Source organism: Rhipicephalus microplus, chromosome X (genome assembly GCF_043290135.1).
Source record: "Rhipicephalus microplus isolate Deutch F79 chromosome X, USDA_Rmic, whole genome shotgun sequence".
NCBI classification, from domain to species: domain Eukaryota; kingdom Metazoa; phylum Arthropoda; class Arachnida; order Ixodida; family Ixodidae; genus Rhipicephalus; species Rhipicephalus microplus.
Genome location: NC_134710.1, coordinates 242,298,155 through 242,325,682, shown reverse-complemented (window position 1 = coordinate 242,325,682; position 27,528 = coordinate 242,298,155). Strand labels below are relative to the sequence as shown.

General features: G+C 46.4%; 1 protein-coding gene across 3 annotated transcripts in view; it reads left to right on the top strand.

Moving 5' to 3' along the window:
* LOC142776035 (protein transport protein Sec24A-like) overlaps nucleotides 1-25,357 on the top strand; it is a 64,059-nt gene extending 38,702 nt beyond the window's left edge. For 2 of the 3 annotated variants that reach the window (XR_012887247.1, XR_012887248.1), the window contains exons 3-5: nucleotides 8,464-13,972; nucleotides 20,284-20,387; nucleotides 24,070-25,357. Coding sequence is in view for 1 of the 3 variants with exons in the window: in XM_075878867.1 (XP_075734982.1) it covers nucleotides 13,766-13,972; nucleotides 20,284-20,387; nucleotides 24,070-24,181 (423 nt within the window). In the remaining 2 variants the exon portion in view is untranslated. Of the gene's footprint in view, nucleotides 1-8,463; nucleotides 13,973-20,283; nucleotides 20,388-24,069 lie in introns of those variants that run through there. The other variant, XM_075878867.1, reaches the window with a different exon arrangement.
* Nucleotides 25,358-27,528: the final 2,171 nt, after the last annotated feature.

The window sequence follows — 27,528 nt, the reverse complement described above, 5'->3', positions numbered from 1 at the left end:
CTCAAAAAGATGTAGACGGCTACGACGCGATCCCGGAGGCCATGTCTTTGCCACTCTTTGCTGCTGCAATCTCGGAGGTCAAGCTCTGATACTGCATAATTGTGCCATGACTAAAGGACAGGCATTGCGACGCTGTGCTTAATAAAGCAATGAATTCTCCCTAGCTTGTGCTCTTTTACATAACTGCGCCAGTCAGCATGGCACGCTGCAGTCAGAAAGGCAGAGAGATGCAGAAGTACGACCGCAATTAGTGTCGTGGATGGCAATAAATTAATGCGTGCACTTGGCTATGCAGTTTGCCATGTAGAAGTAATGGGGTTGTGGGAGCTGGGAAATGCTTCTCTGAATGTCAACGAAACACTGCAGAAAGGGATACAGCAGCTGCAAAATAGTGGCAGTATTTTTGCTGAGACAAGTTTAGTTCCTTACATTCTTCGACAGGGCATTTTAATTAATTTAGGCACAGTTTCAAATACATTTATTTTATTGGGATTTCAAGAGTAATATTATTTACTTTATCCATCATTTCATTAGTTCCCATTCTTTTATAACAATGTTTGAGTGTACTTATAAGTGGGACAGTTAAACCTGCTTATAACAAACCTTCATATAACAAATTTCTTGATATAATGGTTCTTCCTATTTCCCACCATTACTCCATAGAAACACATGTATTTACAACCTCTATGTAACAAAGTAACAGTGGGAGACTACCTTGATGTAACAAGTTTTTGCCACTGACAATCTAGGAATTTTGTCCCGGATTTTGTTATTTTGGCTCGAGCATGCCATCATCTGCGATTGCCCTGCCGCCAACAAAGAAAGCGCGAAGCGGCGGCAGCAGCACGCCTGTGGCCCCGGCGGCTAACAGGCGAGAGTGAATACTCGTTATTGTGCGCTGGTGTGCGCGAGGCGGACAGGCGGGCCTGCACCCTACGAGCCGACATTTCCGCCGTTCATGCCACTACGGGCACATGCGTGGGGGTGCTCTCCCCCTCAAAACCAAAAACAACAACAAAAAAAGCTTTTTTGTTGGCAGTGCTACGCTTTTAGTTGGCGTCGCATATGTGGGCCCGCGCTGGATAAGGTAGGTAGGTAGTAAACTTTATTCACTCAGCTGACAGGAGAGAGTTGGGGACGGCTTTAAGGGCCGGCCCATTACGAAATCTAGGAGGAGTCCCTAGTCCGGGACCCCTGTGGCTTCTGCTGCAGCACGCGCTCGGGCCACTAGGGCACGCTGGTCCTCTAGGGTCGAGCAACCGAGCAGGGCAGCCTCCCAGCTCTCTCGGGTAGGGAGGGAAGGGGAAGGAAGTGGCGGGACCGCCGGATTTGAGGGGCATGCCCACACCATATGGAAAGGATCCGCGAACGGATGGTCACAGTGCGGGCATTCCCCAGAGAATGCCGGATTGAAGTGTTTGAGTATCGCCAGGCACAATACTGTATTGGTATAGAGACGGAGGAGCCAGCGCTCGTCCTTCTTGGGCAGGCCCGATGCTGGGGGTGGAAAGCGGAGCCTGTTCGATTTGTACAAAGCGGTGATTTCTCTGAAAGAGGTAGCCGGATTGGGTTCTGGAACATCAGGCGATGGAGGGCGAGGCGGGTCCCTGTAATTAGGCGCGCGGGCCGAGGCATCTGCAGCCTCGTTTCCAACTGGCCCCGTATGAGCAGGAGTCCAAATGACGGTGCGTGGATTTGGGCGATCTAGATAATAGCATCGCTTAAGGATTTCGGCGGCGCGATCATTGATGCAACCCCGTGTGAGATTTTGGCACGCCCTCCGCGAGTCGGTAATAATTATCCGAGATGTGGGGTCCGCTGCGGCGAGGGCTATGGCGACCTCCTCCGCGTGTGTGATGTCCGGTGCTCGAAAGGTGAGCCCTTGAATAGGTACGTTTTGGTGAACCAAAGCGGCCGTGTACCACCCGCCGTGGTGGGGGCCGGATGCGTCCGTGTAGAAGACTCCCGGGCGTGAGCCATACTGTTGCTGTAGGGCTGTAGCCCGCGCTGTATGCCGCCCATCGTGAGTCCCATTTGTCATGTTTTGGGGCAGAGGCGGAATGATGAGTGCACCACGCCAATCCTCGGGGATCGCGGTACGCTCTTCCACCTTGTGGGTGTTGGAAATGTGGAGGCGGTGTAGGAGGTTGTTCCCATCCTGAGACCTACTAAGGCACAGGTACTGGTTATTGAGATGAGCCTCTTTAAGTTCCCCGTACGTGTTTGTCATGCCCAGGTCTGCGAGACGTTGGTTCGACGTTGAGATGGGGAAGCCTAGGGTACGTTTGTAAATTTTGCGGAGTATACAGTCTAGTGTGTTCTCGTCGCATTTACGCAGACGCAGGTAAGGTGTCGAATAAAGGATCCGGCTGGTCACGAAAGCGTTGGCGAGGCGCAGAGCAGCACGGCTCTTGAGACCTCCTCGCTTGTTCGAAACCCGGCGGATCATGCGGCCCACCTGATCCCCCCCAGTGCGTAGTTTGCGCAGAGTTGTGTCAATTTTGCGGTGTTTGTGTAGGAAGAGTCCCAGGACTCTGATTTCGTCGCGTTCCGGAATAGCCCTGTTACACAAGGTGAGTTCAATTTGTGTCGTGTCGTTTGGTTTGGGGCGAAGATGTGCGTATTCCGATTTGGTGGGTGACCATTCGAGACCGCAGCCGCGGGCGTAGCTGTCAACTATCGACGGGGCAAGTTGCAGGCATGTCTCGATGCTACCAAGGGAACCCTGAGTTGCCCATAGCGTGATGTCGTCGGCGTACAGAGCGTGCTGTACGCCTGGGACATCGTTTAGCAATGAGGGAAGGTGAGCCATGGCAAGATTGAACAGAAGAGGAGAGAGGACTGCTCCCTGTGGTGTTCCGCGCGTACCGAGGGGGTACGGTCCGTGCTCCTTGTCTTGAATACTCAGGTATGTCTGCCGTTCTATGAGGAATTGGCGGACGTACCTAAAAGCATTATGCCCACAGTTTGTTTGTGATAGGTTGGTAAGGACGATGTCATGGGTAACGTTATCGAAAGCTCCCTTGAGATCTAAGGCGAGGACTACCTTGTCGTCACTGGGATGTTCGACCGGTTCGACAACGTCACGATGGAGTTGCAGGAGGATGTCCTGAGCAGAGCGATGTGGGCGGAAGCCGTACATAGTGTCTGCAAAAGTGTGTCGGGCCTCTAAGTAATCAGAGAGCCTGTCCCGGACCATGGCTTCCATAAGTTCCCCTACGCATGAGGTTAGGGAAATTGGTCTGAGATTGTCGATGTGTACAGATTTGCTTGATTTAGGGATGAAAGTTACTAAGGCCGTTTTCCAATCGAGCGGTAGGGGTTCGCGCCCCTCCCAGATCTGATTGAAGTAGTCGAGGAGGTGAATGTACGCCGAGTCAGGGAGGTTGGCTAGGAGCCGAACCGTCACTCGATCCCGACCTGGCGCTGTGTCTCGTTTCATTTTGGACAGGGCCGCCTTCAGATGGTGGAGCTGAAAGCAACGATCCAACTCGGCGTTTTCCGTGCCTGCATATGAATACGCTGGTCCGATGGAGTCCTGTTGGCTACAGAGATATTTGTCTGTGAGAGCCTGTGCCAATTTTTCTGCGTCACCCGCATAGGCGTGAAGCGCGCGCTGAAGGTGTTTCTGTGTTTCTGTGCGTGTTTGGCTAGGGTCGATGAGAGCCCTAAAGAGACGCCAGGTGTTGCGGCTTGACATCTGTGTGGCGGCAGTGTTGCAGCGCTCTACCCAGTTTGAGTCGGCGAGCTGGGCCGCGTACTCGTCGGCCTCTAGGGTGAGAGCCGCTATGCGGATTTTGAGCTGTCGGTTGTGTTTCTGTCGGCGCCATCGGCGCACTAGGCTGTGCCGAGCCTCCCAGAGATGCAGGAGGTGGTTGTCCACCACCAGCGTAGCCTCTGAAAGTTGAACCGTCTGCTCAATTTTGTGGAGTGAGTTTACGAGATGTATCCTTGGTGAGCTGTGGGAGTCGGATCGGAGTATACCAAGTGAAATTTGGTCCAGTCTGGAAGTTTCGCTTGGTGGTGGGGACGAGTAAGGGGGTGTGTCCGGATTGTGGTAATGACAATGCAGTGGTCACTACCGAGGGTTTCCTCGGTATTGAGCCAATCTGCGTGTTTGATGTTTTTGGTGAGTGTGAGATCGGGACATGTGTCTCGGGTAACAGAGTTTCCAATGCGGGTTGGGTGTGTGGGGTCCGTCAGGATGGTTAGGCCCATGGTGGAAATGAGTTCCGCCAATTTCCGACCACGTCATTCCTCCCGACGATAACCCCAGTGAGGGCTGGGGGCATTGAAATCGCCTACTATGACTAGTGGTTCTTTGCCTGCCACCGTGTGAGCTTTGCTAAAGATGTCGGCGTATGTTATGTTGGGCAGTTTGGGTGAACTGTAGATGTTAAGAATGTGTATGGATGGGTCCTGCTTCCTAAGAGGGAGGAGAGTCACCATAGCATACGAGTTAGCCGGGTTGCATTCGAGATCCACCAAACAGGCGGTGTAATCTCGATGCACACAAAGTGCCGTTTGCGCGTCCTTTTGATACACGGTATAGTTTGTAAGGGCGGCGTGTTCGCCCGGTTCCTGTAGGGCCACTACCGCGGGTAATTGGGGATAGGTTTCTAAGTGGAGCCGGAGAGCAGCCCGCTTAGTGCGAGCCCGAAATCCCCGGCAGTTCCATTGGAGGATTGTGAAAGGGTCCGAATTAACGCGGGCGCGGCGCGATCTAGAGGCGTTGCCCGCCATCATGGGTATTAGAATTTTGGGTAGCCTCCAGGAGAGCAGAGAGACCCAGAGGTGCTCCACCGCTCGGTCCGGGGCTTGCTGCTGATGTTGCAGTCAATATGGTAGGCTGCCTGTCAGCCTCAGCCCTTTGGGGAAGTGGCCGGGGCGTCTGAGGTTTATTAACCCGCTTAAGTTTTGGGGTGGGACGACGGGTGCTGGAAGCGAGTTTGGGCAGCTGGGCCACTATCATGCCCGGGATTCTGGCGAATACGGTTTGGAGGGTGGCAGCCAAGCCATCCTCGATAGTAGTTACTATGGAGGCCACCTGGCTCTCTAGGCTATTTAGACGCGCCTCAATCGGAGCGAGGAGTGCCGTGGTGTCCCTTTGTTCCGAGGGGGCACTATCCATCGCTTCCGGCGCCTGCCCGGAAGGTGTCGAGTTAGATGGAGGTGGGCGGTTTGCGAGTGCCTCCATTGCACGGGTCAACGAGGCCACTTGGGCCCGGAGCTGTTTAATTTCGAGTTGTTCCCGTGTGGGGGCGGAAGAGGTTTGAGGTTTCGGTGGGTTAGAGGGGGTTCCGGATTGGGAGGCTGCCCCGCCCGAGCCGCTCACCTCGAGTCCTTGTCGTACACGAGCGGCCCATGTGGCATCCCCTTGGGCAGCAGGCTGGATTCCGGGTGACGGCGGGTGCGGTGTAGGGGAGGCAGGTGGGCCCTGGCTCGAGGTGGACCTCGCGGCGGGAGGTCCGGCCGGGGTGGGGCCTCGCTTGGAGGGCCCGGGAGCCCCCGCGCCAGGATGCGGAGTGGAGGAGAAGGTTTGGTGGCAGGAGGCTGGGCCCCCTGCGGTGAAGTCCCGGTGGTCGGCCTGCTTAGCTTCCGTGTTCGCAGGCGTTTGCGTTTCTTGGAGGCGGTTTGGTTCTTCGGTAGAAGAGTGGAGGGTTTTGGTGGTGGTGCCCTGTAACGTTCCTTACAGCACTGGTCCCCGGTGACGTGGGGTCCGGCGCATAGAGCACACTTCGGCGTGCATTCGTGAGGTGCGCGAGCACCATCTATGAGTGGCACTGTGTTGCCACAGGTACCACAGAGGTCCGGTTTAGGGCCAGGGCAAGCGTCGGGTCGATGCCCAACTGAGCCGCACTGGTTGCAGGCTGGTACAGTTTTTCTGTATGGCTGCACCGGGATCAGCAGGGCGTCATAGGTGACGCACCTGGGCTTCACCTTTCCTGCAAAAGTGAGCCGCACCTTGCTGGAGGTGCCCAAACGCCGGATGTGCAGTATTTCGCCTTCCGGCCAGTAGAAGCGTTGGCGAAGTTCGGCTTCAGAGTCAGAGCTGCGCACTGTCACCACTCCGTAGCAGGAGTCCTCGGTGTTCGCGCGGAGATACCCGAACAGGGGTTCTGAAAGCACGGACACAACTATCCCTCACCGCAGTTTTCCCCGAGAACGGAGCCGGCAGCGCGCTCATCGCCCACCTCGGAGCGAACGCGAACCGGCCGGTCACAGTCATGATGGTGCAGGACCAAAACCTCATCCTGGCCTACACCCCATATCCGCTTATTGCGGACAAACTAATTGGCGAACTGGATAAGGAGGCTGGAATAGTTTTCTGCGGTATCCATGTCATTTGCTCTTTGTTTTCAGTGCCGTGCGTAAGTGCATGGTTTCACTGCGCGTGCATGGTGTGGCCCCAAACGATGTTCAGCTTTGCTTTTTTTTAATGCGGAGAACTGCGTCGTCACTACCCAGAGGATCTCAGATTAAGCGCTGATGGAAACCCTCCGAGACCACGCTGACAACGACGAATCTTTGGAGGTTGACTCGTCACGTGTTTCCATTCGCGCCGCAAAACTATGAGGGATCGCAGCCTTCGCGATTAGCCAATTAGCTCTGAAAACGATGGCACGTTGAATGCAATGCAATGAATTCGAGAGCAACAAATTGTAATGTTATACGAAGTAAGGCTGGCAGCCAACTATTTTGGATGAGATATCGCGGAACTCCTGCAAAACGCTAGTGTAAGCATATACAGCCGCTCCACGGAGAAGTGCTCTTTTCACACAGTTTCTACACGTTGAAAGCACACTGGTACTTTTCGAGGATAGCATGCGCACCAGCAATTGCGACTGCACCCTTAAAATCAAAGTTCACTGCCGCTACTTGAGCGACTCCCCCCTCCCTTCACGTTTTTTCATGCAGTGGCTAAGGTACTCTGCTGCTGACCCGCAGGTAGCGGGATCGCATCCCGGCTGCATCGGCAGCATTTTCGATGGAGGCGGGAAGGCTGTAGGCCCATGTGCTGAGATTTGGGTGCACGTTAGAGAACCCCAAGTGGTCGAAATTTCCGGAGCCCTCCACTACCGCATCTCTCATAATCATATGGTGGTTTTGGGACGTTAAACCCTACATATCAAACCATTTACCTGCTCGTCGTGAATGTTACGATGGCACGGGCTTGTTATCAAATTGGGGTTGTTAGGAAACATGGCGGCGATGGCGAAAACCAGTCCAATCCATATAATTGCTATCACAATAATAGCGCGTTCTTTACCACTACATAAAAGTTCTGGGTGAGCTCTCTCTCCAATTTCCCTTTTTAGTGCATTTTTTGTATTTATTTTTCAAATTTTAATACCGAACCACTGTATAGCGAAATTCTCTTTCTAAAGATATTGTTTTGAATTTGTCAATTTAGTTATATTCAGGTTTAGCTGTACTTACTTTATTAAGAAGAATCTTTGCGGGTATAGTCATTAGCAAGTCTTTATGAAACTACGATTTTACAGCAAAAAAGAACCAAGAATTCGTACATTTCAAATGTACTAAACTACTGTGTAGCTCTTCACATCTGCCACTAATCAAAACTTTGACCCAGAGCTGATGTTCAGTAGACTCTCGGTAAACGGAAATCTGTTAAACGTAACTGCTGTTTAAATGGAACAGTTGTCTCTGATAGGATTGTTTTTGTCCTAGCATACTGTACCACTGTTCATCTCTCAATTAACAAAACTCCTGTTAAATGCAATATATATTCCTGGTCCCTTCAGGTTCCATTTGATGAGTCTACTGTATCTAGAATACTGCTAAACTTTTTTTTTGCAAGTTTTGTAATCTTTAGGATTTGCTGATTGCAGAGGCACTGAAAATGGGACAGAACATACTACTTGCTTTTTATATTCTCTTTTTATATTCTCTATTCTCAACAATGCTTTATGCTTTTTGAGCATTTGCAAAATTTTGAATCACTGTTTATAGACCTTTTTATCGTATAGGAGGATCCCCTTCTTTCTGGGCTGTTGCACGGGAGTACAAAAGCTCATGTCGCAGGTTCGACCCTCCATTTTCGGGGGGTCATGCATGTTAACCAACAGCCCATAAGGGCTTATGGCAGCGCCCAGGCAGCCTTTGTTGACAAGGTGCATAAACAATGGAAATCCAAATGAGGGAAGGTTTAGGGGCATATGGAAGCTTAAAGTGATGAAAAATTAATGAATACTGCGTTGCCGAGGCCTACGTTTCGATTAGTGGTTTTTTCATTTCTTCAAAGCAGTTGCTGCCTTGAAGAAAACAAGACCACTTGTCGAAAAATTGACTTCAGGGACACTCTGTGTTAAACAATTTTGATCTCTTAGGAAATATCTGAAAAATCATTGTGTTTGTTTTTCACTATGATGTTTTTTTTCATTTTTTTATCATACCCCTTATATTGAGTATAGACCATCATTCTCTTCTAATCCATTGCAGACAGCATTTCGTGTGGGCATAAGTACCAAGATGGATGAACGAGAATTTGCTATGGAGCAGATGAAAATGATGCCTCTGTCGTACCTGACAACTTACATCTATCCAGCATTATATCCTCTACATATGCTTGATGATCAGGTAAGTAATGGTGCATGGATCACATGTATTGCCTATGTTTTTGCAAGCTTTAAAGGTATACGCTGTCTCTGGTTATCTCTGTAGAATTAAGCACTTTTACTTCTGGAGTACTAAAGCTTAAAAGGGCCCTGCAACACTTTTTGAGCATGATCAGAAAATGCTGCCGATCGGTAGTAGATGCTCCCAACAAGATGTGAGCCCAATATAATAGCGCAGCACGTGGCCTGGAATTCACAATAAATTATCAAAGTCAGCTAAATATTGTTTTCTCTTCTTTCGAAAAATGACAGAAGACGCTCAAAAATCACTCATGGAAAGCCCATCTATCAGCCATTGGCTGAATTGAACAAGGTGCGCTCAGTCGTTGCAGAGATCACCGCAGGAGGCCGCCACTTGTCCATGTGTGTGCTTGCGATCACTCTAAAAGAGCCGTGCATTTCTAGAAAAAAAATAACAAAGGGCTCAACGTCACGAGGCGCTGGTGACATATATAAATATTTTTTCGCCCCTGCCATCCCTTCCTGCTTAGCTTCTAGCGCTTTCGTTGGGACTAGAGAAGAGAGAATGCAATAGCAGCATGTAACAAAGCCTTGTAACTCCAGTCACACTAGACAGATTCTTAAAATTTTTGCCTCGTTGAATTTGTGAGGCAATAAGCTCTTCCAGTGAATTCATTCCATGGTTACTTGAAAAAGTGTTTCAGGGCCCCTTTAGGTAGTTGATAATCATGCGAACATCAGTAGTCTATAGCCACAATGCCTGCATAGTAGAAATGAAGCCGGCATGCTTAAAACAAACCACAGTCATGGCCAAACACATCGCAACCCCTGTGGATATTTTCATCTGAAGCGCCATGAGTAAGTCTTTGACATTGAAACGTTTAAGCTGGAGGTCTGGCCGCAAAAGTTGAAACGGCCTCTTTGTTGGCTCATCTGGTGCGTCACTGATGCCTTGAGTGAGTGGTTGCTGAACATAAATGAATTCGAATGACAGATAACATCAGGGTGGCCAGCTTCGACTATTTTGCACCAATTTGTCTACCTTTACTTAGCCAGTGGTGGCACAAAAACATGTTGGCTACTTTGCTAGTTTTGGCTACGTGTTACACTAATTTGAGCCAAAATATCAATACCTTGTGATTTAGCTGGTGCTGTTCGAGTATGTGGTGTCAAAACAAGCTAGCCAAAGAGTGTTTCCAGCTCTTGAAATTAAGTTTGGCTCTTGTGTTACATAAAAGACTTTCGGACAGAGCCTGGCACTCGCAGCAAAGCTTGCACGAAGCCCAATTTTGCTGACCTTGCTGATTGTACGTTCGAACTTAATGATACGAAAAGAAGGGAACTGAAAGCAATCCGTGTTCAGGATTCCTTTAGCACTCATCGATGTTGGCAAACGAATTACCAATGAACTGTCTGTCTCATATTTCTTTAGATTTCTGTACACACTGCAACTCGGAAATACAGTCGAAACCCGCAATAAGGAAATCGCCGGGGAAACCAAAAAATTTCGTTTTCGCGAGAATTTTGTTGCCGCGAGTATGAGTCACAAAAACAGTGATACGGCCAGCAGAACGAAAATTTCTTGCCAGAAGTCGGTCAACTTACTTGGCCGACCCTTGCCATGCAACAACTTCAAAGCTCTCCCTTCGCACTGGAAAAAGTGGTCCATTGCTACGTCATCATGTGCGCCAAAGAAGGAGCGAAGGGTGTCCAGCGCACCCAAAACAACCCGCGGGTTGTTCTGGATGCGCTAATGCGTCGTTCCTGCCCGCAGTCTCGCTGTCAGCGGAGTTAAGGATAAAGCCGACTCCGATGGCACACCGCGCTCGTAGACTGCGCGCCCGCTCGTAGTAATCTGATTGTGCATCCGGTGCAGCCACTCGTAGTAATCTGACCGTGTCGCCGCTTACAGCTTCGTTGCTTGCGACGAAGCACGTCGCCACGAGTGCGCTAGCGCGTCGTTCCTGCCCGCAGTCTCGCGGTCGGCGGAGTGAGGGCTAAAGACGACTCCGATGACGAGGCGCGCTCGTAGTAACCTGATCACGCATCCACCTACTGCTCATAATTAAAGCATAATTATATCTTAAGTAATCATCGAGCCGTGAACACGTCACGAAGTTGCAATTTTCGAAAGCCATGTCCTCGTGATGCACAAGCAGCAAACGACGATCTCCCTGAGCGAGCATCCATCCGGGAGATCATCCGGGAGATCATCGAGATCACGGGGTTTTCGTACTCGCAAGGTTTCGTTATTGCAGGTTTCGACTGTACATTTGTTTTCTCATCAATATGGCATGAACCCAAGCTGAGGAATTTGCCAGGAGTTAGTCATCTGACCATTTAGATGGTAATTCGAACACGGTATTTACTTATAATGAACCTGCCCTTTTTTTTCAGAAAAGTTTATGCGAATTTGGGGGAGGGTTCATTATGCGGGATAAAAAAGTTATACAAGTTATAACAGCAAAAATTTCGCATGGCGTTATTAAGAAACTTGTTGTCCAACTGCTGCTGGCCTTCAATTCAGTGGCAGGACTACGGTGCCTCTAAACTAGAACTTTGCCTTTCACAAAAGAAAACTGTCCTTGTTTTGGCCCGCTAAATATGCAATGAACCTTTTTTATAGCCGGAAGTTCTTCTTGTTTTCTTTAGTCGCGAACACGCACTGATCAATGCTGAAGTGTCGTCTAGCCACTCAGTTCCCATGCTCCAGCGCATGCTCGATAAACTTTGTTTCAAACTGGCCATGTAACTAGCGTTCCGGCCATTCGTGCCCTGCGCATCAGGTGTTCAAATAAGTTCACTACAGCATGGAGTTTCTGTAGCTTTTTTTCTATTTCCAAGAAATCTTCACTGCAAACTATGTTGAACTGCTGTAGAAAAATTTTGCGCCTGCTGAGGTGGTGAGAATCATTGGAAAGGTCAGAAAAAAAATGGTGTTTTGCAAACACAACCATCAGAAATCGCACTACTTAGTGATGTTTTCACAATCGTTCTGTGTTCACAGGTCGCGATTTAGTCAAGGCAGCTGCATGGGAATGTTCAGTCATCTGATTATAACAGCACGCCGCACTCGTTGTGAACATTGCAGAGACGCGTCTCGGACTTACTGTGATAGCATTGTCTCGTCAGACGTGTCCTTAAAAGGGTTACTTATCATCACTTTGGACCTTGTGATTAAGACCACCACGGGACAACTCTTTACACTCGCGATCAAGTATGAGGTACTTTGAAACATCAGGCACCGTCGTCATGCATGTCGCATCCGAGCTTTCTGCTCGAATGCGTGGCTGGCCCTAACTTTGCTCCGAATATTGCGTACCCGACTATCTATCTAGCGGACATGCAAAAGCGAAGAAGCGGTAATGTGCTTCATCGAAAGCGATAAACTATATTGCCCCTGGCTCCTCGTAACAGTGAATGGACGTTCTGCGCATCGGCAACTGGCAAGCTCGCCATGCAGCGACCGTTCAGAGCAGCGTTGGCCGCAGCTAGCTTGTCAGTGCCCCAAAGTGCAAGGCTAAGCATGCTACACACCATTTTTTGTTGCCTAGGCATAACTGATTATTATTAACTGAATATTAGGCTAGGCATAACTGATTATTAACTGACCGGGAATTGGAGGCCTTTGTTCTTTATTCAGTATGCCGATATTTGTGATGCACTCACTATTCCTGTCCCGAAAGTGTACCAAGTATTGTTTGAAGTCTGAAGAGATTGAATCTGAAATCTGCATGGTTGTAAAGTCAGATGTAATAGTGTCCTGTCTACCTTGCTGGCCTCAAATTTCAGTCAGTTATATCTGACTGTTTGTTACTGGATTACATAGTACCGTATGTACTCAATTCTACCGCGCCCTCGATTGTAACGCGCACCCGGTTTCAACGACGAAAAAAAAAGGAAGACATCGATTGCAACGCGCACCCATTTTTCTCGTTGGCCCTTCACGATCACACCACTCGGGAAAAAGACTCCTTTCGGGAGCGTCTTCCGTTTAATTATGAGGTTCGGGTGAAGTTTGTGCCTATCTGACGTGCAACGGAGCATTGCCGTCACTCTAGTTTTACCATGGCCCGATGTCAGCACGCGAACTTGCTTCATCCCCTTCTTCTCGACGGTTGTGGTGCCAGGCATGTCGAAGTAAAGAGGCGTCTGATCGGCATTCCCGATTTGCTCAAGCAGGGATCCGTTGTTGTGCCGCAAGTTTAGGACGAACCTTTGAAAACTGAAGCTTTTCTTCGTACTCCTTCGGCAACTTTTGGCATATGCCCGTTCGCCTTCAGAGGGAAAAGCCTTTCCTCTTCATAAATTTAGTTAGCCAGCACCTGCTCACTTTAAACTGGCTCCGCATTAGCCCTTTTTCTAAGGCTAACTGCATAGCCTGCACTTGGAGCAGTTCTGTCGCCACGGGCCGCTGTGCTGCTCACTGCTCAATCACATACTCGCCGAGCAGCTCTTCAATTTGCGGAAACCGATCCTGCTGTGGTCCGCTGAAGCCTTTGCGTGAATATTTGCTGTCGACAATATTCTGCTTTTGTTTCCGCCAGTCTGCACGCACACATGATTTACGTCCGTTTCGGCACACGCGATGACTTTTTTTAAAAGCGGCATCGTGGTGCACTCGTCGAGTTTTTAGAGTCGGCCCTTCCATGCCATCGATGCTGATGCAGACCAAGATGGCGAACTCCTCAGCACACGTACGAAGAGCCGCACATGGGAAACACATAAGCATAAATGGCCGACGCGCCATGCCGACGCAGGTAGGGGGCGGCCATTTTGAAAGGCCGATAGCAATAGAATGACCGTATTAATTTTTTTTTCGTGCTCGATTCTAACGCGCATGCGATTTATGAACTCGCTAGTTGAAAAAAAGGTGCGCGTTAGATTCGAGTAATTACAGTAAACAAAGTTCAATCAATGGAACAAATAGGGAAGTCGGCATGACAATGCCAATCTGTGTGTAATATCCTAATGTCTATTGTAAGCACATCTGCTGTAACGAGGTTGTACTGCAGTAAAATTACAATGTGAATCCCATTGAATAGCAACCATTACTTGAAAAATATTCAAAATTTTGAATATTTGCACACATTTAGCACTATTATGACTTGATATTTACCATCAAAGTATTAGTGAGTTTTAAACAATCACTTTTTTTTTCTTTCATGCACGACGCCTTGGAGCTAGAGGATGGAACACTGGTGTGCCAGCCACCTAGACTGCAATTGTCGTTTGAAAATATTGATAGGCACGGCTGCTATGCATTGGACACAGTTGACCGCCTCTACCTATACGTGGGCCGTGCACTTAGCGACCGATTCTGCACGAATGTGCTGGGTGTGCCAAACTTTGCTGCCATTCCTGAGGACATGGTACACACCTCTCTCCTCTTCAGTATATTGTGAATATACAGTTAATGCTCAATATAACCAACTCTAGTAGTATGACATTCTTAGTGTAATGAAGCATTTCACTTTTTGCATCTATATCCATTGAAGAATAGTTATTTTTAACCTCAGTGAAGCAAAGCATTCTCATTTGCTATTTCAGTATAATGAAGCTTGAGTGCTGAAACTTCATTATGTTGAAATGACGGTCAACTTTCAGCACATAAAGAAAACAAAAACAATAAATTGAAGCTGCTCTAAGTGCCACTGGTCGAAGAGTTGTTGTTATACGCTACTTTTGCAAATGCATTTTGAAATCATGCACTGCATGAAAGAAACAGCTGAAAGCTGAAAAGCTGAAAGTAGCAGTCCCGTATATCTGTTGAAGTTGACCTGCAGAGAAATTTTTGGCATATTTGAAATCGGCATAAAAACTGAACAGGTTAATTTTCAGCAGGTCTGTCAAAATTTAGCAAAGACAGTTTACTCTTGTTACAACGGACTATCATAATCTGACAAAATGGGTTCATATTATCCGAAGTCCGTATCATCGAAATTTTGTGGGGGGGGGGGGGATGCATTGCTCTGTGTGACAATCTTTTTTATTTCGCTCAGCAGTATAGGGCAGGCTAGTTCCAGTGATACATGTTGAACGTATTTGACAGCATGTTTACAAAACACTTCAATCACCTGCAGCATTTCTTAAAACTGCAGCGCCAGTTCATAATGAGCAAGTACAGTAGGTCCAAGGAAGCTATGCAGCCGCTACACTCCAGGAAAGCTTAGCCCCATAGTAGAAAATTTCTAGCAGACCTTAACAGCCAATTCTCTTGATCAGCTTGGAATACTTTTTTTTAGTATTGTGGAAGGGAGGCATATTTGCTTAAAGCAAAGCTGAAGCACTTTTCTAAAAAGACTGAGGAGCGTGTAAGGACAGTTTGATTCGTGCTGAATTGGAAAAGCAATGGGAGAGCTCTCAAAAGTGAATGCCAATAGTAGCACTTTTTGGTGGAAAAACAGTGGCTGTGGCCGCCAGCCTTCTTGAGACGCCGAGCGAACACGGTGACATCATTCACGGTATGCCACGTCATCTGCAACAGCAGCACTGCTGAAGTGTGGCCTCTTCAATTAGTTCCGGCAACGGCACATAATGGGTTAGTCACGGAGGCCGTGATTGAAGATAAGAAAGAACAGTTGCTCCGGGCCAGAGGAAACGAAGATGACGCATGTTTACACGCCCACACTTTCATCACGCTCGTGGGGGTGGAGCAAGACAAGCTTTTATTTTGCCTGCTCTAAAGCTCCTGCTGCTACAACCACGAAAACAATTATGACATCGTCAAAAATAATGTCAGTCCTTCCTAAACACAAAGTTTGATTGAATTCTCAAATTCCTTCAGTTTTCCTTTAAATTGGGCGTCTCTCCCGCGTAGCGTCAAGGCATGCTGGACGGTTCAAAGTAGGTTATAACTTCTCACCGTAATATTCCAATTAGGCAGTTAAACTCACCTGCTTGGTGCCCCAAAACTTACTCTTGGAAGCGTTTCTCTTACTTTGGAAGCTTTGGTTGCGATGCATAATAACGTTGCTGCATGAATCAATAACAAATGTCTGATGCGAAACCCCAACAAGAACTTTTTATTTATACTTAGCTCGAAAAGAGAGTAGTGATAAGAGATTGGTGACCACCTTTGAACGAAAAGGCAATCACTTTATGCTGAATTTCAGTCTGCTGCAACACTTCAACCATCGGCATGATCAACGTGTTCTCAGACTAGCTTGGCTGGAGGCTTAACTTCGCAGGAAGCCGCCAATGTTGTCAGATTCAATTTAGAATTATCGTGGCATTAGTGTGCGGAGAGCAGCGTGGTCAAGTCTGTTGTGAACCCTAGTCAACATAGTAAAAGTACGCTTTATGCATCCAACTTTAAAGAAATATGGTGCTAATGTCGTCCACTATAGCTGATAGTTCATTGTGTCGCATTCTGTTATAACTATACCTTGGTTTAATAATTTATTACACAGACCAAACTCAGGCTGAATAATGGTATGTTGTATCCAAATGTACGTTTGGGTTCGTTATACTGAGCGTTGACTGTATGTCCACAAGCAATGTTCTCCTTTAAATAAATAGCCGGTAAATGGCTATATACAGTGGCATACAGTAAAACCGCATTAATTCGATTGCAGTTATTTCAAAATCCCACTTAATTCGAAATATTTCCGCTGTCCCGTATTTTGCAATGTGATTCTGAGCAAATAATTTTAAGCGGCAGTCTGCACCAGTTCTGTTAATTTGAAAATTCTGGGTGCTGTGTGCCGATTCCCAATCCTGCTTTCGCCGCAAATCCACAGAAAATACAATCCTTAAGAGCCACTAGGCAATGCAATGCAGCGATACTAGTGAATGGCAGCTGAAGCATGGCAGCCTCGCTACTTTCAGCGCAAAAAAAGGAGGAAAAAAGAAAAAGAAATTGGTCTCGTGGTCAACTCTAATGCACGCCTGTGGAAAACAAAATGTGCTTCACTGCAACACAGTGGCAGCACCCGGGCAGCACACCACATTTCCTCTCGCAACGTCAGCATGTCATGATTTACCCATTCTTTTCTGGGAACATGAAGAAATAACAAAGGACACATTGGCGAAATTCGCGATGTATGCAAACCTCTGGTTGTTGGTTTCTCTAGCAACTTGCGCACTTGCAGTGCTGGTGGAGTTCTTGCCTGCAACGTCTACTTCAAAAACTATGTATGAAACCTTCTTTCATCATGTTTTACAGCCATACCACATCACAAATTTCGTCATACTGGCCATCATCAAATTCTGTACTTTACCAGAAGAAATGGGCGAATGATCTCATCATGACACGCTGACGCAGCGAGGAGCAGGCGACATGCTGCCCGTGCATAACTATCGTGTTGCAGTGAAGACGCCTTGCCCTCCGCAGGCGCGTACTTCAGTCGATCACGACAGCTGTTTTTCTATTTTCCTTTTTTTTTTGGTGGCAGTAGTGAGGCTCACTGTTCCAGCCCTGATTACTTTGAATAATTCCAAGTTCCTGGCATACCACTTTTTGTATCTTGTGTTAATTTGAAAACCCAATTAATTTGAAGGCTTCTCATGGCCCCGGTGACTTCAAATTAACAAGGCTTTATTGTACCTGCCAAGTCTCCCGGATTGTCTGGGAGGCTCCCAGATTTCGACCGTTTCTTTAATTTGTACTGTTGTTGGGAAAATCTCCCAGAAATTTATATTTCTGTGCGTGATCTGGCCACATTGACAAAAATGCAGGTGAATCCACTCCACATTTTTAGGAGCATTTCAGGAAGTGAATTTAGAAGGCATTAATCAAAACGTACAGTTGAATCTCAGTGATGCGAAACTGTGCCAGATACAAATTCATGAAATTCCCCAGCCAAATTCCACTGTGTTCATTGGACGAAAATTTGAATGTTCCAAACACTTTTCCTAGTCGCTGTAGGTCGTAGCAACTCTAGTACTGTAACCATCGAATGAAGGCCGAGAGCTGCGCGCTCGAAGCTTCGGAAGTACGTGTGCGACCAGTGCACGCACTGTCGTCTGCAGTGCATGCGGTTGAGGTTCTTGCCACAACCGCTGTGGACGAAACCGCAGTCGTTCTTGACACGATCATGTAAGCAACGACGTAACTGACAGCACTCCGAAATTGTGTGTGCGTCCAACGCTCAACTAGTCAAAGCTATGCTGCTTTCTGCAAACTTTGTGAACAAAACCGCGGCAGATGTGATCATAAATATATAGCATAAAACGACTTAGTTTTAAAAGCACGTATGCAGCCAGCGCACGGGGATTGAAAACGGAGCTACCGTTCGCCACAACCGGCAAGTCCGAAACCACGGTCGCGTCCACGCGTTAGCAATCTGTGAGCTTTGATGGCACGCGGCTAATGCAATGGTAGGTTAAAGTTAGTCATAAAAAAGGCTAGAAGGGTGTTGGCGTTCCTGTCGAAAGAACCTAGTAGCGAGCAAAGCTTTGACCCGCGCTATCTTGGGAGCCTGTCGTGCCATTCCGTCCGTTCACATGTTTCCCAAGAAGATATACGCGAGTGGTTTTGACGGAAAGAAATTATGCTAGTTGTTTTGATGACGCGAACTTTCAGGAGCATTTGCACTCCCCCTTTGAGATTCTCACCTTAGTGGGAAACCCTACCCTCGTGTGTTTCGGCCACTTCAAGTCACTATAAGGCTGCAGCGCCAATGTTTGCACTTGTGATTGGGACCTCTCCCCCCCCCCCCCTTGTTTTTTGCAATGTTTTTGTTTTCTTTTGGTGCCAAAAAAAATGGTGGCAAATAATTTAGCCCCCCCCCCCCCCCCCCATTCTGCGGAAATCTCCCAGATTCAGAATCCTTCAACTTGGCAGGTATGCAGTGATATATACTCGAGGGCGCCTCACGATTCTGTTTGAATTATCAAAAGAGTTTGAATTACCAGTAAGTGCAAAGTGCACTTAATGCCCCATGCAGTGAAGAATGCTGTAAAAAAGAATATTTTTTCTATATTTCGGTAGGCTTCCTTTTATTGGCAGTCCTACTATCTTTGTGCTACTGTCATGACTGCATGGTCTGAAGGCTGTGCCAGTCCATTGAACAGAGCTTAAAGCTGTTCTTTTTTTGTGTGTGTCATCAGGATGACTGGCTCCAATTTAGGTTAGCTTGGGCAAAGATGGCTTGTTTTTTTCACCATTATAAACACAAGAAATACACAAAATTATTGTATTTTAACAAAAGCTTTTGAATGACAACAATTTATGAAAAGAAACCTCAATTTGATAAAAGTGCTATCATTACGATCAGCCAGAAGTGACACGAGCGCCAAAAGATTTCCTTCTGCTGTGATGGGTTCACTCGTTGCTTAACATACGGTGCGTGCATCCTATCCTGTGCTGGATGGTTGCATATAATTAGGGATATCTAGGTATTGGAATCTCTAAATCAAATGTATATGTTTGATAAAAACTGCCTCCATATATTAAATTGAATGATGAGTATTGTTTCATTTCTAAACAATGTGACATACTTTATTTTCTTGTGTGTAGCTTACATTTACATATAAATAACTGTAGCCCATTATAAATTGGGGGGGGGGGGGATTTTTTGTGTAGTGTCGTTTAGTCTCCTTTCTTCTTTAAAATTAAAGTCATGCTGTGAATCCAGCATGTGCACCAAATTCACCTTTAGCCTCGGTTTTTTTAATATTTTGAGCAGTTATATTTCAGAAAATAAGGTAGTTAAATATTTCATGGAGTTGTATTTCAAAAGTGGCGTTTTCACATTCTTTCATGCATGCAGTCATCATACGTGCATGTAATGCTATCTGTAACTGGATGTCTGTTCAACCTGGACATTGTAAATAACTGCTTTTAGTTGTTTGTGCACTACATCAATGGCAGTAGTGATAATTGGGGAATGTACTTCACCAGATGCACATGTGCTCACAAAAGGTGATGCGTAATTCTATTCGGAGGCCAGCTTAAGTGTAATTCATGGTATTCTTGTCGAATCACTGAAAATTATCGCATCAGGAAACCTGTCCCTTAAAACCTTATGTCTCCAAGCAACAATTACGGCTTTCTTGCTGAAGAATGATTCTCAACAATCCTTATTTGCATGCGTCTTTCTCCTTTTAGACTCCAGTAACTAATCTTTGGCAGCTGAATGTGAAATGTGTTTCAAGAGCTATCGTCTATGTACAATTAAAATTTTTAATATTTGTCACCCCTAAATTATATTTAAGTACAGTAAGTGCAAAAACTTTACACCAGGATTCGCAGATTAATATGTAACATTGTGTAGTAAGCAGTCGTGTGAGCACATTTATTCCAATTTTCAGAGGTGCTTATCACCTGTAGTAAGTCAATGTGACTGAAACGGTACCCTCTCTTTTGCCCTCCTGACTGTATGAGAAAGGACGATTTTATTATTCATTTTCATTACCCATATAGGTTCTATCGACTAAACTAAATTATAGCATTCATTGCGTGCACTGGCACATGCATTATGCTTTTTTTAGCCTGCTATTTGAGAATGTAGGTATGGCAGTTGACCATGATGGCCGCACTTTGATGTCAGTGAAATGCACTATTAAGCATGTACTTTCACATGCACATTAAAAGAACCCCTACTTGTCATAATTGATTTGGATTTTCCCACCATGGCATACTTGAACGAGAAATTGTGGTTTTGGCGCTTCAGATACCATGAATTATGTGCTTATATGTTAAACTAAAAGAAGAGTACTTACGACTTTTGCTGTGCAGAATGAGCTGCCCCAGCTTGAAACTGAGGAGTCTGAAAGGGTACGAAACTTGCTTTCCTGGACGCAGTCAAGACGACCCTTCTACAGCCCCCTCAGGGTGATCAGGTGCGTTCACATGCGGCACTTGTATTCAGCTTAGCTCTGTCATGCTTTGTGATGTTTGTTTCTTGCTTATGTGGTGTTATCGGGTGATAAAAAATTGTGATAATAAATAATGATAAAAAACTCTGCACAGGTAGGTGAAACAATGTTGAAGGTTGAAACCTTGCAGTATCATGTGTAGCATGTGTTGATATTTGTATCATGAAGTACTCATCTGGAAGTCTGTGACAAACAACTTCGCAAATAACATAGGAAATATGGCAGATGCATTTCAAGCAGTATAGTCTTCATCAGTTATCCTCTCCGGGCATTACGTTCACACATATAAATTTCTCGTAGCTAGGAGATTCGGAAGTGTGAAGGTGAAACTAGAAATTCTAGATGCAATGTACAGGTCGGTCCACTGGTAGAGGGAACACGTGAGCGTGTGGCTCATGCTCTGCGCAGCGCCACGCACAGCAAATGGCCAAAACCAACCGTATATGCAAAACAACGCTGAGATGGCACATGCTGTGCGTCGTCTGGTACTGAAACGCTCCTATGTTTGAGTAGGCTAGCCATCCTAGATTTAGCGGGGCCATGTCGTTGCGGGCCTGCCGAGCAATCGCATGCCGATAAGTGTGCGAACAGTTTTATGCGGGAGTCCACCATGACTCCGCTGAAATATTTTCGTGGCAGATATGTTGTTGTCAAATATGTACTAACAGATTGCAAAGAAAAAAACTGAGAAAGAAAAAGGTTTTGCTGTGGGGCGTCGAAGCAGCAACCTCTCAATCCGCAGCGCGTGGCGCTAACCACTGGACCAGTAAGCAGACGTTGTCAAACCTGCTAACGCCAAGCCATTTATATACAATATACACTGTTTGGCGGTCCTCAGAGCTCCGCAACTTCGGCACATTTTCGTGCAGCAAGATGGCGAAATGAGATAGCGTTGGGCGTGCTTTAAAGATTGTTGCCTTTCACGTTTCTATGGGCGGCATTTCTATGGAGCATGGTCTCTCCTGTGCGCACGCTTATCAGACTTGATTCTAAAGAGCACGAAGGTCACTTTGCTTGCTGTCTTGGCCGCCTTTAGGAAAGGAGCACGCTGCTTACGCTCGAAGTAAGAATTGTGAGAGTTGTTCGCGCTTCTTCTGTGTATATTTGTGCATTTGTTTCTTGCGTCTTTCTGTTTTCTTCTTGTAGCGGCACGCCCCCACTATCGCTTACAACGCCATGAATCTTGAGCGAAGGCTCAGTGCACTCCCGCTTATAGCGCCCGGACCGCGTGTGGTGCAATTCGCGCTCATCAGCGATAATTAATATCCACCAAAATGTGTGGCACAATCTTAAGTCAATGGTTAGTGAGAGCTGTTTAATTGTGGCGATTGCGGAACTGTTCACAACTTGTAATGATGCCGTCCTCTTAGCGCATTGCCGATTGAGATGTGAGGCAGGAATAACGCTCACCTCGGCACCCCTGTCCACCGGGAAATGACGTCCTGTTGTTCTGTCTGATGTGTAGAAAGATGGCTGCGTGTCATTGTGGTATCCTGCAAGTCACTCCCCGGCATTGGCGACTTGCATTTGTGTTTCCCTGCCAGCGACAGGGTTTTCGGCACTTCATAGGACTGGCATCAAAACGAGCGCGGTACCAGCAGTAGCCGTAACGGTTACTTGTTGAGAGTGAGCAGGATTGTGAATGTGAGCTGCCACGAGAACGGCGAGGCTTTGAAGTCCACATCGCAGGGATGGAGGCAGCGAGTTTGTCGACTATCTCCTCGAGGCGAGAGTGCCGTGCTTCTGTGTCAGGTGTCATGGCGATTGCCGACACAACTGCGGGGCCAGCAGGGAAGTATGCGTATGTACGATCAGCCAGATCCGCTAACTTTTCTAGTGGCATCTCACCAGCAGCAACCAAGACAGGGGGCAGCCGTTGTAAAAACAACTCGTAAAGCAGTGGGCTTTCGGAGTCTTGCGCGCTGTCGCCGACAAGCTGGCACATTCGGTGCAGCATCTGTGATGGTCGCCTGTTTCTGAGCTCTTCGGCATTGAGGAGTTGCTGTAGGCAGCTATGCTCCGAAGCCATTTTCTGCTTCGGAACAATGGCTTTGAAATGTTCTTACGGCTCGGATGGGTGTGGCACGCTCAAAACGTCGTCCAACTTGTCTGCAACGTTCGAGGGCAGAGTTGAAACGACATGCAAGGACTCCACTCATTGTGAAGTTATGCGATGCAAGTCGAATAGCGCTTCTATTTGAACAAACCAAACTAGTAGGTTCTTGGACAAAAATAGCGGCACTTGCACATTGAAAACCGCTTCCATGTCCGCTGTCAGGGCATGATCTCGTTCCCCACCGTTGACTGCGGTTGCTGCGGTCGTGTGCTGTCGGGCTCGTGTTAGTAGGTAGCCCTCACGTCCGGGTCACCAAGATAGAGACACGAGGTACGTTGTCTATAGACAGACGCGTGTAGGAGAGCAGCGGAATGTACGTCAGCACACGACGAACGCTGGAGGGAGAACATGATCTTTATTGTGCGCGAATTGTGCCACGCGGGGTCCGGGCAGTGTAAGCGGGAATGCACCGAGTGCAGCGATCTGGATCTGGATTCGTTGCGCTGTGAGTGATAGTGGGGGTGTGCCACTACATTTCCGTTTGTTTCTTTTTGTTTGAACAGCGCACTTTATTTGTTGAGCTTTGGCAGTTGTTAGTTCATGCTCGCCCTGTGTATGCTCATTTTGTGCGTGTTTCCTGCTTGAGGTGCACGTTGCAAGTTTCGAGCTGCTGGCCATTCTTCATGTGATTTTACAATTTGTTGCTGTAGCATTCATTCCTTCACCCTTATGGTGAAACAATGCTCAATAAACACCTAACTATCTCTGTGAAGACACGTTTAACTTTCATGTTTTATGATTCCTAGAAAGAGGGATCAGCCACGTTTTTTGCGCCCTTTCTTCCCTTGAAGAATGTGGGCTGTGTAGCAAGCTACCGGAGATATTAAGCAGTACAAGCCCGTCAGTTCAAATGTAATTTGTTTGAACGCCTCACAACTCCTTCGAATTGCCGTGACAGGATGGCCGTAAGCAAGCTATGGTAAGCGTGTTTCAGTAGCTCATGACATGGGGCATGTACCGCCTCTTCGTTGGTTTGTGCATGTGTATGGTTTTTACTGCTTGCGCTGCACAGAGTGGGAGCCATGCACTCCCATGTTCCCTCTAACAGTGTATTGACCTGTGCATGTTACGCATTTTCCTAAAGATTGTCTGGTAAAGTCCTAAAGCCTAGAATTCAGCTTCTAGGAATGAGTAACTGCTCTCTGAAATCCTTGTAGCAGTTTCTGTTTTTCGGCAAACACTGTACTTGTCATGTTTGGACAGGTGCTGTTCATGTATCTACTAGCAGACACATTGCTAAGTTTCCGTTGTATGGTCATTTGCAAATGGCTTATGCTTTCTCAATGCTTTACACGGAAGACAGCAAGGATCGGCACCTTTTTGTGCAGTACATGGTTGACGACCGAACAGAATCGGCTCTCTCCTACTACGAATTCCTTCAACACTTGAAGCAGCAGCTAAGCAAATAGCAAAAAGACTGCTTATAGTTTATAAATGTTATTTTACTATTCTTGTTTTCTTTCTTTCCCCAGTGGTCTTGCCTCTTTCTCACTTCTCTGTGGCTCCTCTTTCTTGTCCACCCTTGTGCAGCTGTACCTTGCAGCAGAACCTTCGTGGGCAAGCCTACTTTCACAGTTCGTATGAAGACGACGATGCGCGTGATGTGTGCGTGTGTGTGTGTGTGTACTACAAAACACCCTGACATGCCAGAAGTGTGGTGCCAAGGAAAAGAAATATTCTCTCGGTATAATGAGCGAGAGAGAGTGTGCCGATGGAGCATAAGACTATGTGCTTTTTTTTTTGCTCCCGCCTCCTTTCTCTCAGTTTGTTTTAAGGGCATGAAAAAGTTGTATGCAAAGTTTACCCATGGGTGTTGTGCTGTGAAAGCTGCTCTGTTGTTTACTTAGGCACTATTTTAATGTTGTTGTTTTTTTAAATAAAACTTACAACTCTTCGTTTAAAAAGTTTTCGTAGCATGGAAATTATTTTTTTTCTTGTGGTGTCATTTTCTTGAAAAACAAGAAAAGCCCATTTTAATAATGGCCTTTTCTTTTTCACTTGTGAAGCTTATCTCAATTTCTGAGTATTGAAGTATCAATTTTTATAGTATCTCTCTATGAATAGAACTATTTGGCTTATTTTCATGTATTTTATTTCAGTTGAAAGGGAGTTTGGTTGGTTATGCCATAGAGCATAACGAGAGGCTAATTTTTTTTTCTGAAGTAAGTCTTCGAGAGATAACTTCTGGTTAGAGTAGTAAAAATATCTGCACAGTTTACACAGGACTGTTAAAAATGTGCTCAGCTGTTTGCATTAGAGGCTAATTTTATGGCTTTTCAACAAGTTCACGACTACTGCGTCAGGCCAGTTGAATGAAGACGTACCTTTTATCATATGAACTCATCTTATATGTGTTTTGTACACATGGTTTTCTGCTTTTGTAGAATTTTTTCAGATGAGAAGTGCTTGGAGATGGATTATCGGGGCAGCCATGACATTGTAATTTGCAGTTATATTTCCTTTCGTGTTTGTGGTTGCGGGGTCTTAAAAATTGTGAGTGTTGCCACAGCACTTGACTTTTTAACAAATTGCCCTTTACAAATTGCTTCAGTGATGTGCACTAGAAGATGTGTGTATATAAACATAGGTATATATACATATTATAAATGTGTCAAGAACAACTGTTTGCTGTTTTGTTTGTGTTTGCTTTTGGGTGTGATGCCACTAGAACATTTTACTGCTTTATGCAAAGAAAAAAAATTTTGCAACTACCTTGCTAATGTTGCAATATATAACCGAATAAATTATGACATCAGAGCAGTTCTTATTCATGGCGACATGTGGGGAAGCTGGTTGATTAAACATTTTTTGAACGAAATTGATGTTTCTTTTTGCATTAGTGAATGCTATTCCACATGTGACAACCAAGTATGGTGTGCATGTATGCATGCATGTATATTCTTGCTTTTGTTGCTTGCTTGTTGGAAAATAGCCAGTCGTTGACTGCTAGCAAAATCCTGAATCAGTTTTATTATGCCAATTATACAGACACTAAGTACTGTTCTAAAGTTGTGCTGCTGTTTGACACACTACATTCACACTCAAGGCATGGATGCCACAATCAATATTTGTAAAATTTTGGTAAGGTTATTTTATGAGCAAGCATCTATAATGCCTTTTATGGCACGAAATCATGCCTCAATACCGAAAACTGCATAAAGCACTGCTCTCAACTGACATCATTTATTGCATCTCTTCTCTCTTTGTACACCTTATGGAGAACAGATGCCCGAAAGGTCGCACGTAGTGCACACTATTTGAAGCAGCCACCTCAGTTTCATCTATGATATGGTGTCGTGCATTGTCAGATTCGGAGTGGCTGACCAACTCTGCACCAGAGCACTCTACTCTATATAATAAATAAATATACCTCTGGAACACAGGCGCTCCCGCTAGACCTGATGGCAGGGTCAGAATGGAACGTGATGCGCGCGTCTCCCATCTTTCATGAGTGGCTGCGGCGTCTGCATTTTCCATAGTCGCGAAAATGCTGTAGGCCCGTGTGCTTAGATTTGGGTGCACGTTAAGGAACCCCAGGTGGTCAAAATTTTCAGAGTCTTCCACTACATAGACCGTTGGTGCGCGTCCACAGTTGGCATCGTTTCAGGGCGCGAGGTGCTTGTGACTTCCTGTCGAATCGGCCGCTTTTATTAGTGTCGAATAAGTTGGTTTTTGAAAAGTATTTTGCGATGAAGCTGTGCCGGATCTGCCAGTGGAAGAGACTTGCACAATATGGAGTAGAAAAAAGAGCTGCCGGAAGTGCTCCGAAATATCCAATGGATCACGCCAATAGAGTTTTTTGGATTCATGAAACTGGATCCAAAAAAAATTGTGTGCTAAACAAGGTTAAAGAAAAAATACTAATGTACAGTGAACCCCATAATTGAAAAGCGCATCCAATAATTCCCGAGTGGTGGTGCCGCAATTTTCCATTAACTATTTCGATACGGCAGAAAAATGGCATTCTTTTAGTACTTTCAAAATACAATTCATTTCTCTTAAAAAAGTTAGCACATTTAACATTGGAATATATGAAATTTCAGATTATTGATTTGGCATTTTTATACCTGCCAAGTCTGCCGGATGGTCCGGGAGACTCCTGGATTTCGACCGTTTCTTCCGTTTGTACGGTTGTTTTGCAAATCTCCTGGAAATCAATGTTTTGTGTGTGATCTGGCCGCATTGACAAAAATGCATGTCAGTCCACTCCAGGCTTCTTGTGACCCCACCACATTATGTTATAAACGAATTTAGGAGGTATTCATTTAAACATACAGTAGCCTCAGTGATGTGAAACTGCGGCCGATACGAATTCACGAAATTCCCCAGCCAAATTTCGCTGTGTCTATTGAGGCATAGTTTGAATGCTCCGATGAGTTTTTCGAATTGCGGCGTGAACTTTAGTACTGAAACCAGCGCATGAAGGCCAATCAAGAGCAGCGTGCTCGAAGCTTCGAAAGTATGCTTGCGAAGAGTGCACGCATTGTCTTTTACAGTGACCTTGGTGCTGACGTCCCGGGCTGCCAAGGTCACCAACCGTTTGCTAGCGTGTGTTTTTCAGCTCGCGACTGCTTCTGCACAGAGCTGATAGACAAGCGCCCAAGACGACGGTAAGTTAAGGCAAGGTTTTTATCCAGCATGGAAATAGAGCCGTTAATTATTCGGCACTGTGACTGACAGCTTACGGACTCGAAGAGCCGAGATGTCTTCTCCCGCTCGCATACGTCGGCTTCTCTCTGACGCATGGGTCAAGTGCTGGCGAAGCACCGCTTGGCTTTATTTATAGGCACCGGGTGGACCTTTTACATCACCAACGTCCAACCAGAAGCGCCGCTGGCCGTGATGTCAGAATCTTCTAACGGGCTGGGCTGCGTCATGATCATCAAATCCGGAGCCGCTGCACGTGGTTGCACCCAAGGACGAGTGATGTTGCTACGCATTGCGTAAGACTCGCCAGACTGGAAGGCGCTGATTGCTTCATCGGGCTCG